This window comes from Filicampus tigris, chromosome 20 (genome assembly GCF_054856515.1).
Source record: "Filicampus tigris isolate MCC_2025a chromosome 20, RoL_Ftig_1.0, whole genome shotgun sequence".
NCBI classification, from domain to species: Eukaryota; Metazoa; Chordata; class Actinopteri; order Syngnathiformes; family Syngnathidae; genus Filicampus; species Filicampus tigris.
This window is the reverse complement of record NC_141236.1, coordinates 11,525,469-11,541,906: the sequence shown is the minus strand read 5'-3', so window position 1 is coordinate 11,541,906 and position 16,438 is coordinate 11,525,469. Positions and strand designations below refer to the sequence as shown.

Sequence of the window (16,438 nt, the reverse complement as noted above, 5' to 3'; positions counted from 1 at the left end):
TTTTCCCAGCTTTGGCCACGCCCCCACCTCGAGTGCGCTAATCGCGGCCGGCCCGCTTCACATTCACAGACACGCACACTCGCAGACGCACGCACACGCGGAGTGGAGTGCAGCTGGAGCTGGAGAGCTGGACGCGTCCCGGTTCTTGGATGATCGTCTGATTCGGATTCGGTGCGCGCAAAGGAGACGTCAGAGCGCAGCGGACACGGCCTTCGTCCCCGCGTAACGTCGCTTCGGTTGGGCTCGAAGGAGGTGCGGGAGCGCGGTGCGAACGGCCGACTGACAGGCAGTGCCACTGGCGCAACAAGCATGGGATTATTAGTCGGTGCGTAATGTTGCCACTCGGCCAGTGTGGGGAAGCGCGCTGCCGCGGGACCATGTGAGACGTCCCCGATCGTGCCTCTCTGTGTTTGTATGTGTAATGTGTGGAGAGTAAACCCCCCGTGGCCCCGGATCCCCTCCTCCCGCCCCCGAGGATCGCTACACAAGTGAAGAGTTTTTGGACGCAAAGAGGATTTTTTTTTTTTTCTTTTCTTGCACGCCGACGCCGCCACCAACATGGACGCGGCACTGACGCACCCGCCAGGAGGCTTTTTTCAAAGTGGTGCTTTGTAAATGCTAACTTGATGAACGTGAAGCCCACCGCCCCCCACCAGCACCGCCGCGGATTCTAACACCTCGCCCGGATTTGGATTTGACAACACCATGAACTTTATTGACAGTTTGACACTATTATTTCTGACGCTGTCGGCTGTCAAGGTGAGTCTGCTGCGGTCAAGAAGAAAAAAAAAAAAAAAGAAAAAAAAAGAAAAAAAAAAAGGAAACGCGTCACTCGACCTTGCCAAGTCATTGCTGCCGCTGTTACAAATTGCCAACATAAGGAGTATTCTTTCTGATTTATTCAAGGGCTTTTCATATATTTTAACATATATTTTTATAAAAAATATATATTTCATATTTATTTGGTAATACCGATGTAATAATATGTATTCAATATTATGTAATATCTATATATGATTATGAAGTAACTATTCTTTATAGTGTCAAAATTCCAAGGTAAACAAGATTTTTTTAACATTCAAGAATTGAACAATATATTTTTTGTTGAATTTTCACGTTATTTCGTTATATTATTTATAAATGTAATGATTGTTAAATTGAGATTAAAATATTGAAATAGTACTTTTTAACATATTTTTGACAATGTTCTTAAACCCAGGATTTTTCAAAAATCTAATAATTTTTAGGACTTATTATCATTGTTTTAAATTAATAATAAATGTATTATAATTATCAAGTGCCAGTGGTCGGAACATAGTATGCATTTATTAGTCCCTGAATGGGGAAATCAATTTAAAAAAAATCTAAATAAATATTTTAATGTTTTTATTTTAATTACTTTGGAATAAAAATAATAATACAAAGTTAAAAACTGTACTTTTTAAGAATCACTTTTTTTTTTTTAAGAACTCAATGAACTTTACAGCTACTGTATAGGCTACTCATAAGTCAGAAGTGTGGAAGACAGTCATTAAAGCAAAGGTGAAGTCGAAAAAATACTCCCAAGATAAGAATCAATTTTTTTAACTAAAAATGATGACATGTAATGTAAATTAAAGCCCCTTACCCCCCTTCCCAAATTACAAAGGGGCATCCTATCCTAGTCCATACCACCCATCCCAGTGTTTTGAGTGAGTGGTTAGTTGTTCGGAGGGGGGGGGGGGCTCTCCCCACCGGACCCCCACTTTCTGGATCCCTCACGGAATGGACGTCCCTTCACAAGGAATGACTTTTTTTCTCGTTTTTCTTCATTAAGTCCAATTGGGACCGAGTTCTGGCGTCTCACGCAACATGAGCGAGGTATTGCAAACTCATGGGACTTGCCAGTAATCCTTTTGTGCGGTACCACTGCGCGCGCACGCGCACACCCATGCGCGCACACGCAGCGAAGCAGTGAAAGAGGGTGACGGGGGAGGTGGGGGCGGAGTGGCTGGTTGACATTCTTACCGGCTTTTAATGGGAACGAACGCAGCCAGGAGTCCTTAAAGGTTACGAAATGAGCGCACTTGACGCACACACGGGGTTGTAAAAAAATTGCCACGTTCAGTAAGCTCAGGTCACATTGCCCCTACGTGCGGTGGCAATCATTATTCCGGAAAGATTTGTGTGTGTGTGTGTGTTTCCCAAAGTGTGGGTCAGGTGCCCAAACGGATCCACGTGGGCTTGTTTTATTCGGGTTACCGATTGTCCGAGCAAAATGCTGGAAGCTATTTCATTGAGTTCACGTTTGTCTTAAAAAAAAATGAATGTCAAGTTCATGTCATGGCTGAGCTTGGGAAACCCCAAACTCATGTGCATCTCGTCTATTTATAACGTTGGTGCGTGAGAGATTTGTCAATGTACGTGATAGATTTAACTATAAAAAGGCTGAGATAAGATTTGGTTTTGTTTTGTTCTCTAAGGGGTTGAACCGCCAAATGTCAATACTGTATATATTTTTGTGCAATAAGGCCTTGCACAACTCACTATTGCCCCTTTTTTCGCAGAGTGCCCAATTACCGAGGGAAACGCAGCGAGGTCCACATGACGGTAGGTGACCAAGACGACAGGCTGGGGACGTCAACTCTTGTGTGCATGTGTGTGCGTGAGAGTGTGTGAGGGAGTGTGTGTGTGTGGGGGTGTGTGTGTGTGTGTCTGTGAGGCCTACTTATGTGAAGGTTCCACAGTACAATACAATACAGTACAATTGTATTTATATAGCGCATTCCATAACAGCTGGAGCTGTAACTAAGCACTTTACAAACAATAAATAATCATAATAAACAACAATGCACATGCGCGCCCCCCAGTGGCCACATTTTGCACTCCACCTTTCAATGGAGACATTTGGAACTATAGACCACATTTTTTTCATGTCTGAGGTTAGGCTGAGGGAAATGTTACGGTCACCAGACTCACTTTTATAGAAAGGAATGGAATGTCACCCCCCTTGGGTGTGTTTTTTTTTTGTTTTTTGTTTTTTTGCGCACAATCCCAGCATTGCGCAAACGGATTTGGGAAGAGTCAGAGTTGGAGAAAGAAGGAAACTTGTAGTTGTTCTTCAGGCACCGGCGAGGTGTTTGTATTGGCGGCCCGAGTCTTGTTTTCCGCTCACTTGTTCTCAGATTGGCAGCTTGGAAGCGGCGAGTCCAGTTTGCGTCTGCGGGGACGAGCTGAACGCTTTGCCTGCCCCTGATAGACTTACATGATGGCTAAAGCGTTGACATGAACCTCTTCATCAATTCATTCATCAACTGGCGAGACCTTATTAAGACCTTTTGTGTACCTCTAACTTGGTTGGAGCAGCGTGAGGAAGATTTCGTCGCGATCTTAAGGTCCACATTCTACATGGTTGGACGCCTTTTGTCTGGAAAGGCAATTTGGCGCACTAGTAGTCCGTCTGTGTGTCTTACTAGTACTAGTGCAACGGTTTCTTTACTTATACGTTTGGCCTCTTAGTACGACCATAAGCTGGATATCAAGGAAATCAAATTGTTGGATGAGTTTTCCGCGCTTAAGACAAGCAAGAGCCAGTAGTCCGTCTTTCAGGTCAAACGTGGAATCCTCAACGATTCCCACACACAAGACTCCAAGATCCTGTCAAGCCTTCTGACAAGAGTGGAAGCGAATATCGCCATACGGGAACTCTCTGTTTTAGCTCCGTTTGCGCTTTCTGAAGGTGGTTAAAAAAAGTTCAATGTTATAACTTTGTATGTTGTTATCTTCTGGGTTCATCACTGAGGATGTGACCAAGCTGCACCATTCATGTGGATGGCGTTCCTTTAAACAAAGTGACAATTTACGACTACATAGTTTCTCAGACTTCCTACACGTTTTTCAGCGATACTTAAAAAAAAATGTTTTAGGTTTGAAACAAATCTCTGGATTCACTTTAGAGCAGCAGCGTGACAAGTGGCGGCCATCTTTGTGGAATTTTCGACTTCGAAAGTCTCGAAATTCCCCCATAACAAATAAATTCACAAAAAAATCAAACACAATTGATTGTTTCCGTACGTGACCTAATCTTCTGCCTACACTGCTTTTCTCTCCAATAATCTTCCATCCGTGCTAGTTGACTCGAGTTTTCAAGTATTGACGCCTACAATGTGACGCTAATTTCGGACCCGTTGACATCTCGCAATTTTGGCCTGCGCAGAAAATTGTTGGATATTTTGAACTGAAACTTGTCAGCCAATCGCAGAAGGGACTCCCCTGAGGAGAAGGCGTTTTTTTCCTCAAGGCGAAGCTCCAAAAAATGGTCCCACACATAAAGCTCCATTTCTCCAGAGCTCTTCATTCGATTTTCACAAATCTTGAAGTGGTCTTTCCAAGCAGACTTTGCATTTTGCCATTTTGGGAAGTCCTGTCGCGCTGCTCTTTGCAGGGTCTTGAAAATGACCGAGAAGGCACCTTTCTCATCTCGTGCTCGTTTGTGTCTGTCTGGGTCCTCAGTGATCCCCCTGATGGAGGTGTACAACAAGAGTTTGTGTAAGCCTCGGGAGCTGCTGGTGGAGATCCTGCAGGAGTACCCCGAGGAGGTGGAGCACATCTTCATCCCGTCGTGCGTGGTGCTGACGCGCTGCGCCGGCTGCTGCAACGACGAGACGCTGCAGTGCATGCCCACGTCCAGCTATAACGTCACCATGGAGGTCTGCCAACTTCACGGGGGGGGGGGGGGGGGGGGGGGTGGGCGGCTTTACTTTTTGGAGACTCGGGGGCGGGTTTTTCGAGATCGCTTTGCTAGAATCGTCCTTTCATTCCTGGCACCAGGAGCCGTTTTGGTTGGGCTTTTTCGTCTCAACAATTTGTCGCCGATAGTCCGTAAAGTGTCCCCGCCGTGTTTCCGATCCTTTTGGATTAGACAACAAGCCAGCGCACGATGTGATTGTTTGACTAACTTTCTCCGGTTACTAAGCCTTCTGTGTTTTTCTTGACAGATCAAGAGAATAAAAACCCAAAGGCAACAAAATGATATCTTCATGAGTTTTACAGAACACAGCTCATGCGAGTGTAGGTAAGAAAGCGTCCACACGCACGCACTGCGACATGGCTTAAACATGTGAATGTGGTTTAAAAAAAAAAAAAAAAAAAAAAAAAAAAAAAAGGAAAACAAGCAAAAGAAACGTCCAGTCCTCCTTGGCCGGCTTGTGACACATTTGACAGGTCTGCTCGATTCATATCTTCTTATCGTCTGCTTCCTCGGCTTGGCTCGGGATAAAAAAGCCGGCTGCAGGTTGAAGCGTATCCCACTAGACGTTCTCCATACATGTGCGCCGGCTTATCCTCATTCCATCACACGGAGACACATTAGTGCAGCTGCAACCCAAATTCGCCCCCCACACCCCTCCGCCCACCTTTCTGATTCTTCACATTTAGCGTTCAATGCGGCTTGAGTGGCTCGTTATCTTCCAAGGCGATGAAACGAGTCATTCGCAAGTAATGTGTCCTTTGCAGCCATGAAGTCTTTTTCCAGAGTTTTCTAGCAGCTGTGAGATGCATTTTGACCTCATCCCAGGGAGGGTTGTCCTCCAACTCGGCCGTTCACAGCCACTGTGCCGTAAGAGGTCAACAGGTGTTGGCCGTGACAAATGACACACGTTGGAAATGATTTATTTACCACAAATGATGCATCTCTCCCCTATCTATGCCGGCGACGTGTGGTGACAGGCGAAACAATTCAAGGTAGAAGGCGCATTATTAACCTGTGTTACGTTTTGGGTTGGCGGGGTGCCATGAGATTATTTGAAATGGGGGGATAGGGGGAAAAATACCGCAAAAAATGGAACAAAAACAAAATATAAAAAGATATTTAAAAAAAAAAAAAGAAAAATAAATCTAAGAATACACAAATCCACGGGTTCCGAAACGCAAGTATGCAAGGGTCGACTGTAGTTTGAAGTTGTAATATCACCATTCACCACTAGATGGCTTAGTGGCACTTACGCCGGGTCTTATTCTGGCCTCTATTGCAACGTGAGTAGGCCTAATGATTTTTTTTATTTCCACATTTGGAATCATATGCAGGGCAAACATTATACCTCAAGAATATTTCGATTTTTGAGTGAGTTGACGTTTGTGAAAGATTGCCCAAAATGAGTTCTGGCACTTCATGTTGGTTTGCTGTTCAGCAGTTTTGCGCTGTTCCTGAATGGTCATTTTTATGCGAGAGGAAAAAATGACATTAAAAAAGTAAAAGTATGTGGTTATTGTGTTGGTTGCTAGTCGGGTTAGGATCTGGGATCTTTTGTACAGTTCATGCATTGAGAAATGTCAGATGGAAAATGCCATATATTAACAGCACGTACTTTGCACATATTTTGTGCATATTTTCAGTGGAAATTTTTTTTTGGGGGGGGGGGGGGGAACTAATGCCAAACTGGCCAATGATCAATACATGATGCTTTCAAGTGCATTGATTTTCTCCCTCCGTGGGTTGAGACACTCATGCTGCTGATGAAATACGATTTCTGCCCCAAAAAATGTTTCCAAACGCCTGCGTGACCCCGCCGAATGAAATAGCGCGTCTTGCTTCATACTTTTGCCCAACAAGAGATTTCAGCACAAAGCATTATCAGCGGGAGGCGTCGAGAGCCGCTACTGTGTGTGTACGCATCCGTGAAACAACACTCAAGCACCCCGCTGCCCTGTCACCTGTGACTGTGCAACCAGAGGTCACGTTACTTTAAAAGTGAAAGAAGTCGGGCAACATTTTGGGATGACGACGACGACGACGATCCGCAGACCACCCCGATGTATCTAATGTCCCATTTTTGTTTTTGTGCCTGCTTTCAGGTTAAGGAAAGAAGTGAAAGAGCTGCGAGAAAAGTGAGTACAGAGCGTCTTTTCAGCCTTAATGCTTGACTTGAACAATCGCCAGCAGAGATTCGATCTTGTTCGGGCAAACAAAAGTTGGGCCTCTCTCTCGGCGGTGGCCATTTGGACTACGGTGGAGCCTCCAAAGTGGAACACGAGCTGTAATTCCGTCAACGCTGGTTGACTTGCAGGGAAGCCAAACATTTAGTGGCTGTGCGGGCAGTGCATTAAGAAAAAGACAAGGTTTGGAGCTTGTCCTACACGTGTACAGAGAAGTTACCCACTGTTTGATAAAAGTAAAATAAAGTCAAACCCTGTGAAGGGGCCGAGGGACACGTGATGGAGAGGGGAACAGGACGGTGCTTGCTGAGCCATACTGTCACCTCGTGGCATTTTATTGCTATTCGATTATGATGGTTATTGATGTCATCCACTGCCAGCCGTTTTAGGGCATATTGGCAGATTGTTCAAGACCAACAAACCTGCGACCAAAATAAAGCGTAGACTAGACTACTTTCAGCAGAAGAAAAAAAAGTGTGCTTCTATCTTTTTTCCATTCTTTGGTAATTAGCAGTAGAACGTGAGTTGCTTTCAGTTTCTCACCAAAAAGCGGGAAAAACGAGTTATTTTTCAAAAATATATTTTTTTATTTTTTTGGACCCCTCAAACTATCAGACGCAAGACCGATTTGACCTCATCTATGCGTAATCTGGCTCATCTGTCCGTTTTAAAAATAGAATATGGCCCTTGAGCACAAACGTTTTCCAATAATCACTCGCAGGAGTTTTGTTGACGTCTCAGAGTTTGGACGTTTGAGAACTTTTGCTGGCCAGACAAAAAGTCCAAATTGTTCCACTGTCTGGAGGTTCCACTGTAATTCTGAAAAATACACTAATCATAAAAAGTTTGAAGATTTTGACCTTTTGGGTGAACGTGAAAAGTACTGCGATGAATTTCATTTGACCCTCTTTCAACTTTTAAACGGCCAACTGTTCATCGTTTCGGTATAACTTCCAGTTCTCTAACAAGGAGCTGACCGGCAAAATCCACATTTGAAAAGTCAAATGAAGTTCTGGCATTCTGTTCTGAACTCCGGTTTCAATGCCCTAGGCTAGCTCAGCAGCGCCTCTGCAGGTTGGAACCAAGTAATGCATCCCTTTTTGCCTCAGCAGCTTCAAGACACGATTAATCGAGTCTGAGCGTTATTTGCACCCCTCCACGTTTTTTTTTTTTTTTTTTAATTATTAACAAAAGCTTACATTGCTGAGCCTTGAAAGCGCACCGGTAAATAAGTGACTCTTAATGAGTTCGCTGCCCTCGCCACGCCTGACCTTTACGCCTTTTCTCGGCTCGCCCTATCTCCTATTTACATTCTTCCCCTCCTTTACATCCACTTAACTCCCGCCACTTCGCTGGCCGCTCGCTCTGATAGAGATAGCGGCGTCTTTTTGAAGAGCAGCCTCGGTTTATGGCGTTTGCTCACGTCGGCCCCAGAAGCTGCTAAAAGCCGTTAAAACAACTCCCGAAGTGAGCGCTCGTGAATATCGGGGCTTATGTTGAGGTTTCAGACAGGGCCGTTTGTCGTATAGTTAAGCGCCAGTGTCGGCGGGGGGCCTCATCTTTCACCTCCTCTCGATTGTTTACGAGTCGTCCCGCAGCGGCTTGCGGTCGACAATAACGACGCTCTCGCGGTCATTCAACTCTGGTGCTTTTCGTTTTGCTTTTTGTACGTTCGCCAGCAGTGTGACTGAAGTCATCAATGTGAGAGGTCGGGAGAAGCAGCCAAAATACACCCGATTTCGTAATTATTCAAAACAACACCACCGGCGGTGACAAATCATGACCAATTTGTCCGACAAGGCAGACAAATGTTCATGTAAACACGCCACCGGGGGAGATTTAGCACCAGAATGATAAATCTCGCTGCAGTTATGTTTTCCAGTTGAATCTTTTCGACTGTTTGGGCAGGCTTCCAAGAATGTGGACATTCTGTATGACTAAACGGAAAAATGGATATTCATCAGCTTGTAATGATGGTAGCGAGTAAAAACACGACGCGTTTCATAAAAGCAGTGCATTGACATTTCACATGATAGTGAGACTGCATAAAAAAAAATTACAAAAAATTTTTTTATCCAGTTTTAGCCCATCACACTCTTTCAACAACTTGCTAAAGCTTTAAGACTTTTTCTGGCACAGTTCTCAAAATAAGAGGCAAAGCGTGCTTGCTTCGAACGGTTTTGCTGTTACTCCCAGTTGAACTGAACTTTACGCTGGCACACAAAACAAAAAGCGTGTTAGACATTTCAATTACAAAAATACTTCTCAATCAAACCGTGTAATTTTGTCTAGCAAAAGTCAGCTTGCTTAATGCTAACAATCAGTAGTCGATCGTTTATAACACTGTTTAGATTCCACCCCCCCTCCATTTGATAATTCATATATGCTCATAACGTTACACAAATAGCAATAGAAAAAAATGCATGTGAGGTGCAGGTTATTATTTTTGTCCACTTGGCTTCACCGTCCTCACGCTTTACACTGCTGTGTCTGTGACTTTGAATGCGTGCAGCTTTAAAAGCTTGTTTGTCTGAGCGATGCCGGAGTCGACCAATGAGAGTTAGCCGTGTTGGCTCAAGATAGCAAGTGGCTAAGCATTAGCCACGACGCGTGTTGATACTGAGCTGCATTTTGTTCTTATCAGTTTGGGAGCAAGTTCTCCAGAACGTACTTGGCATTGACGTTTGACTTTAACGGCTACTTTTGCAATCACTCTTGGACCAGCAAAACTTTTTGTCAACCATTTTGTCACATTACAAATAGCAAGGCACGAGTCTGTTGCATTTTTGTCTTTTGTCTTGATTGTGCGGGTTACTACACAGAGGCCAAAACATTGTAGGTTCAAAAAAAAATATTACTTATGGGCCGTGGGATAAATTCCAAGAGAGCCTTCTAGAACTTTCATTTAAAGGGTCTTTACATGCTTGAAAGGGAAATGCCCAGTAAGCAAAATGTGCACATGTAAAGCCCCAGGTGCACCCTTTGCAAGCCTCCAATCCTTTATGAGCTTGTTCCCATTGTGTTGCGCTTTGAATCAATAACAAAGTTAAGACTTGGCTTGACTGATGTGCTCCGTTTATTATCTTGCATTCATGTGGGGAGTTTTATGTATTCATTTATTTTTGGAGAAAAGAACACAATAAATTGCTCGCACGCGGGTCTTCTCACGAAATATCGGAGGTCCACGACGTTCCGCTATTTATGTGGCAGGCGCCGACAGGAGGCTGCGTTGTGGCGCATGTGTTTCTGAATCTTTACCAGTCACATCGTCCTCGCTGCCAATTATCCGACCGCCATCAAACCAAATCGCCATCTCGCGTAGCTTTGCGTGGGAAATGTCTCCCACACTTTCTCAGCGCATTTTAAACATTCCTTTCGTGGGGACAACAAGGTCCGGGCCACCCACAGCAAAGTGCGTTGACACCCTGTGCTAGTTGAACTGAACACCTGACAGGGACGTCCACAAGGGTGGGGGGGGGGGGGGAGGGGGGAGGGGCCCCCAGTGAAATCCTTCATTCTTACCCACTTTCTGTCTTTGTGGCAACCTGCGTCTTCCTTGACCATCACACTAAGTTTTGATGGCGTAATAAAAGGCGTACAATACAATATACTGCATGTGGAACCCTCAAAACCTGATACGGGGCCGCAGTTTACCGTTGCAGCGGAAAGTGGAAGGGCATTTAATTGTGTGTAACTATATATCGCTGGCATAAATCGATGAACAAAAATGCAGCTTTTGTATTGGAACGACCCGATTCTTGCTGAGTTAGAGAGATGCTCGAGCACCTGCAATCAAGTTCAAGAGTAACCTTAAGAATAAATATTGCAGTTTTGACTCAATTTGGAAAAAAAATAAATAAGACAAGCGGCTGTCCACTCCCTCCCTCACTTCACGGTCTCAGACGCTCTCTCTCTCTCTGCGTTGTTGTGCTCTCTCTCTTCCAGACAATCCCGGCGAGGCCCAGCTAAAGGCCAAAAACGAAAGCAAAAGAAAAACGCCGACATAACAATTGGCGATGCGTACGTCAGCTCCGCCTTCCCCACCTCCTTGCACCTGAGTGTCGTGCTTCTCGTAATTAAGATGGCTTGGGAAGGGATCCTTTGCCCCTTTTAACGTACTACATCCGCTCGCCCTCCATTAGCATGTCGCTAACGCGCCCGTCATGCTCCCACCCTGTCATCTCATGCCTGTGCGTGCTTTGCTAACGCTGTCATACGCTGCTCACTGCGAAATGAATCCATCTCAGCCGTCAAGACTAATCGATGTGAGTGGCTCGCCGCGACGCCACTATGAAAAGCCGCCGCCGCCGCGATAGCCATCTGTTGTGTGCTCGTTGTCTTCACTCGTAAGATGATTCAGCGCAATAACAGAACAGCTCCGGCCCTTTACCGTTGTGCGCTGAATTGTCTTACTCGTGAGTGTCCCGGCAGATAGGAAGGATCTCAAATAAATGCTCAAGCGGTTTTTACGCACGCCAAGCCCAACTGTTGCGATGCGTCATTAAAGAAAAAGGAAAAGAAGGTCTCAACTTTAGAAGGGTGATAATCGGCAAGCGGGAATAACCGCATCGACTGTTAGCCGCTGTTGTTGCTGCGCCGCCAGCAGCGGGATCGTAATCACCGTGTTTAGTCTGTGTCGCTTTGCTGTGTCTCGCCTCTGTCTCCTCTGCCCTCGCTGTGCTTTTCATCTTTTTTTTTTTTTTTTTTTTTACTTGTCCTCGCGCACAATGCTGGTACTTTTTTATGTCATGTTGAGATATGAGTGATGGCTATCTGTTGCTTTCCTTCCACTCTGCTCGGGGCAATTTGTAAACCGGACCGATTGTGTATCAAGCACTGTTTTTGTGTCGCCGACCCAGCTCCTGTCTGGCAACAATTCTGCCTCCATTTTGTGTCTCAAGTGCAATTGTTGGTTTGTGCATCCATGTATGAAGCAATGGAGTAGCTTAGCCCTTCCAGCTTTTTGACAATAAACTGACATGAAGACGCACAAAGCAGATTCTCGAGTCTTCTTTGACGATAGTCTTCGGATAATAGTCCCGTTTCCACCAAGCGGCCCACTTCAGTTCGGTTCACCGTCGCACGGTTTGGCTCCTGACCGAGCAAAGCGTAAAAGCGTATTGGCGCTAGATGACGGCCTCGAAAACAGATGGACGCAAGTTGAATGGAGGCAAGTGTGCTCTCGCTAGGTGACGCACTTCGTTTAGCTCTGAGATTGTTGAAGGAGCCTTTGACTTGAGAATGTACACGGACCGCGCTTGGCAAGGCTCCACTTGCTGCTGCTACATTTGCACTGACAAGCGCAGGTCACAAGGCCGCCTAGTTTCAACGGCAGCAGAAGTCGGGATGAGGGCGCAATGATGAAGCGTCCGTTCTCCTGCCCTGTTGCGTCTAAAGCAATTGTCACTGTCTGACGAGTCCTTACTTCTACGTCAAACCAGAACCCTCATTTTCTGTTGGGTGGGATCCATGCGAAAAACGTAGCTGTAGCATGACTGAAGGATTTGTAGTCCACGGTTTCTCCTCCCGCTGCACAACTTCATTGACGACAACAACTTTTCGATCTCTGTGCGGCCCGGTACTAGTGGTTGGGGATCACTGCTTTACATGATCTTTTTGTTTGTTTTAAACTGTACGGTGCTATTTTTTTCTTCATTAAACGTATGACAAAAAACATGTTTTTTGTGGGGTTTGGAACGGATTACTAGCATTTCAACTGCTTTCGGTGGGGAAAAGTGATTTGATAAACAAGCCAATTGACTCACACGCTTGATCACCAAATGATTTGAAATGTCAAAAGTCAAGGTGCCACTGTACCAACCCAAAAAAAAAAAGTATGTCTTGTACTCCTTGGTGAAAATGAGGCTGATATCTCGTCTTGTTGTTGGCATGCCTAACAAACCTAAGGAAGGCTTGTGAGAGTTGTCCAATGAAAGAGGAAAGGTTCAGGGGGGGGGGCGGGAAGGCGCGTTCATTTTACCGCGTGCGTTTTTGCCTGTGTGCAATTTGGCTAGCCAGACTGTCACATGCTATGCAAACACTTGCAAGGGAAAAGCGGGGGCCGTATGACCGGAGGGAGGGTGACCGTTCTCTTGCTGTGGGAATTCCGCACTTTGGATAATCCTCATTTCTCTCCCCTGTCTGCCTCCAGTGTTTGCAAGCCGTGCTCAGAAAGAAGGAAGCATTTATTCTTGCAGGATCCGCACACCTGCCGCTGCTCCTGCAAGCACACCGACGAGTTTTGTAAAGATCGCCAACTAGAGCTCAACGAGAGGACCTGCAGGTGAGAGCCACTTGTAGCCACGCGTAATGGGGGGGGAAAAAAAAAAAAAAAAAAAAAGATTCTTTGGCCTGTCTGATTTTATTTTTGTTTCGGCAACAACAGATTTCGTGCGGGAAATTGACAAATAATTCTACGTCACAATCAGTCTGCATGTGTGATTCCCTTTTTTTTAACCCCCCTTTCTCAGGCTTCTTATTGGCTAAAACGGCCCAACCAATGCACATGGGAAGTTTTTTTCTGAAATGTTCCTCCATTTCAATACTGGATTTAATTCAAATTAAAATGCTCTATTATCCATTTTGATTAAATGTGAATGTTTCATTTCCAGTCCTATAGAGAGTAACAAGACCCCAAAACTCAGACGGCAGTTCCATTAAGCAGTAAAGTTCCGTTTTTTTTGTTGTTGTTTTTTTTTTTTGCTTTTATGGGTTTTTACAGTATCCTATCGTCCTGCAATGGCCTTGCATGCGGGAAAGGAGAGCCACAGTTGCAGATGCGCTTTTCGGACACTAACTTAACAAACTGTCAAACACATGAAAAGCTGCTGCGGGCCACGGGTCATAACACAGAGACACTCGACGTGACACGCCACACCAACGGCACCCGTTGTGTATACACGCACACACAACAATTCACCGCGTATTTTCTCAACCTTTTATGCGTGCAAGTTCTTTTCTGTGTTCAAAGTCCATTAACAATGTGGCTAAAAAGTCTGCGCCAATATGTGTAAACGTGCGTCTGACATGGATTCTCCTCTTTGCTCAGATGTGACAAGCCCAGAAGATGAGGGAGGAGGAGCAGCGCGCACATAAACGATGAAGGAATACTCCGTTCGATTATTAGAACGTAATACAACTGATATTTCACAGCACAGCACTTTGACATTTTTGACTCGTAGAGCTCTTCTTTTTCTGTGGAAAGCATTCCACTCTGGACTGAGAGAGAGGGACGGACAGTTGCCTCCCACTGCATATCGACAGTGTGTGTGTGTGGGGGTGTGCGTGCGTGCGTGCGTTTGTGCGTGTGTGGGTGTGTGTGTGTGTGAGTGAGTGTGTAGGCCAGCATACTACACAACTGTTTGCTGCTACAAAAAAGAAAATCAAACAACTCAACCAACGCATCATTTGACGCCTTCTAACCAGCGTGTTGCTTTGACTTCACTGGATGCGAGTCTACTGTGCCGGTGCGCAAAACGCTCGGAGACTGAAGACGGCTTGACGACGACAAGGAGCGTCCCGGCATGGATTCACACGCGCACGTCTGCTTTTCCCGGCACAGCGGGCGGGGGACCTTCCAAAAGATGGCTGCTTTTTCCCTCCCAGGACATTTTCGGTACACGACACGAGCGGCGCCTCGCAAGGGATGCTGCAAGCCAACGTGCTATTATAGCTGGCGTGAAAGAAAACCACTGAATGAAAACTCTACTGTAGTTTGATTCCATCGGGAAAACCAGTGCCTCGCTCAAAAAAAAAAAAAAAAAAAAAAGACTCCAAAAAGTGCTTTATAAATTATTTGTTCCTTTTTTTTTTTTTCCAGGAAAATGGGGATTTAACGCATTAGTGCTTTGATTACACGTCCTCTCTGAACTTGTATGTAGCTAATATTATCCCTTCATGCCATAGTCCATTCTAGATAATTTATAATGTCATAGAGTATTTTTCAGTATTCATTTTATTGCCCATATTTAATGTGCTCTATTTATATATGCAGTGTTGTGTCCCACCTCTTCCATCCACTGTCCCATTTGGTATGAATTCTCTGTGCTTTGATTTTATTTTTTACATATACAACTAAAAACAAAATACGCCGACCCCCCCCCCCCCCTCGAAAAAGATCCGATATTTACTAACATTCCCGAAACGGCTCCTTTGTAGCGAGGTGTCACCTGAATTAAGCCTTTGCAAAGCCTGTGTTGAACTTTTAGCATCTGTGTCGACGTGTATGTAAGGAAGTAGCACACGTGTGTTTTGTCCGTGCTGCAACGCGCAATTACAAAAGAACTACTGCTACAAGTACCACTACTACTACCACAACTACTACTACCAACACGTTCGAAACATACACAAAAAAGCAACAACCTCCGCCATCAGTCTTAGCAACCTGATTTATTAGCTCCTTTTTGTTGTTATTGTCCCAACACTAATAATAACCTGTTTTTATGTGTCCATGTAAAACAGTAAAGCATATTTATTTTCAAATTATATTGTTTTTATATAAAATACAGAAAAGGTTCTTGTGTGCTGTTTTCTTTCCAACACCAAAAGACATAAACGTGTGACTAGACTTTTTGACAATCGAAGCGTTTGGATAGGAGGCTCTTAAAGGTCACTCAGAACGGACCCCACTGCACATGATAAGGTTTGAGAGCCCCTTGCTGACTTTGATCAGAAGGGGTGCAAAATGGTCAAATGGAGCCCACTTATTGGTACGTTTGTACGTCGCATAAAAAAAAATAAAATAAATAAATAAAAGGGGAAAATGGCTACAACTCTTAAGAAGAGATTCGGAAGTCTACCGAATAAATTCCGGCACTCTTAAAGAAAGACAGTCGGACGAGCCGCCTCGTGATTGCCAAGTGCGAAGTCTGAGCGGAAATAATGGATTGGTTGTGCCGGGAGCAACGTTGCAGCGCGAGCAGCTGTGGCTCATGACGCGCCAATAACATCTGGTCCCCCGTGCCAAACATCTTACGCAAGGGCATGAGATGAGCGGCTCATGGGAGAAGTGTGAGTCATTAACGCCATTTTGCGTTATCACTCTTCAACAACCCTCCGTTGGGAAGTTCACAAGGTTCCAAGGCTAAAATAGAGTATCAATAATAACATGACAAATTGCTGCTGACATCAAAAGCGTTTTTTTGTTTTTTTTGTTGCTTTTTTTTTTTAATTGCCCACACAAAAACATATCTGCAGGCTAACAAGTGCATGCCAAAGTAAGAGGATGCCCTGTAACTTCAAAGCATGAGGGATTTTTCGTCAACTTGATGCTTGATGAAAGGAATTTCCGGCAAAGACTACGCAACTAACACAAATCTAAATATAAAAAAAGAGAACTGACATGAATATTTTGGGCTTTTACCGCATGTTGTGGCTCATTTGAGAATGACGGCGGAAGTGAAGCGGGAGGAGGTAGAAATATTTTGTCTACCAAAGATGACGTCACGTCGTTGCCGCTTGGAACCGTTTGCGTGGCCCAGTGATCGCTATCACCACAAACGTCCACTTTATGAATGAATCAGGTGGG

At 44.9% G+C, this 16,438-nt stretch overlaps 2 protein-coding genes across 5 annotated transcripts in view; one reads left to right on the top strand and one right to left on the bottom strand.

The window, feature by feature from the left end:
* The window catches only part of mrps18a (mitochondrial ribosomal protein S18A), an 82,661-nt gene that overhangs the window by 47,961 nt on the left and 18,262 nt on the right, over window positions 1–16,438 (bottom strand). The gene's annotated exons all lie outside the window — the stretch shown is intronic.
* vegfab (vascular endothelial growth factor Ab) lies at window positions 78–15,427 on the top strand. Of its 2 annotated transcripts, XM_086018923.1 has the most exons (8): window positions 78–759; window positions 2,547–2,589; window positions 4,492–4,688; window positions 4,977–5,053; window positions 6,832–6,864; window positions 10,858–10,932; window positions 13,064–13,195; window positions 13,961–15,427. In XM_086018923.1, the coding sequence occupies exons 1-8, from the start codon at window positions 706–708 to the stop codon at window positions 13,980–13,982; spliced, it is 633 nt and encodes a 210-aa protein (XP_085875049.1). In that variant the 5' UTR covers window positions 78–705; the 3' UTR covers window positions 13,983–15,427. The 2 variants fall into 2 exon arrangements, with proteins under 2 accessions (XP_085875049.1, XP_085875050.1); XM_086018924.1 differs by lacking the exon at window positions 10,858–10,932.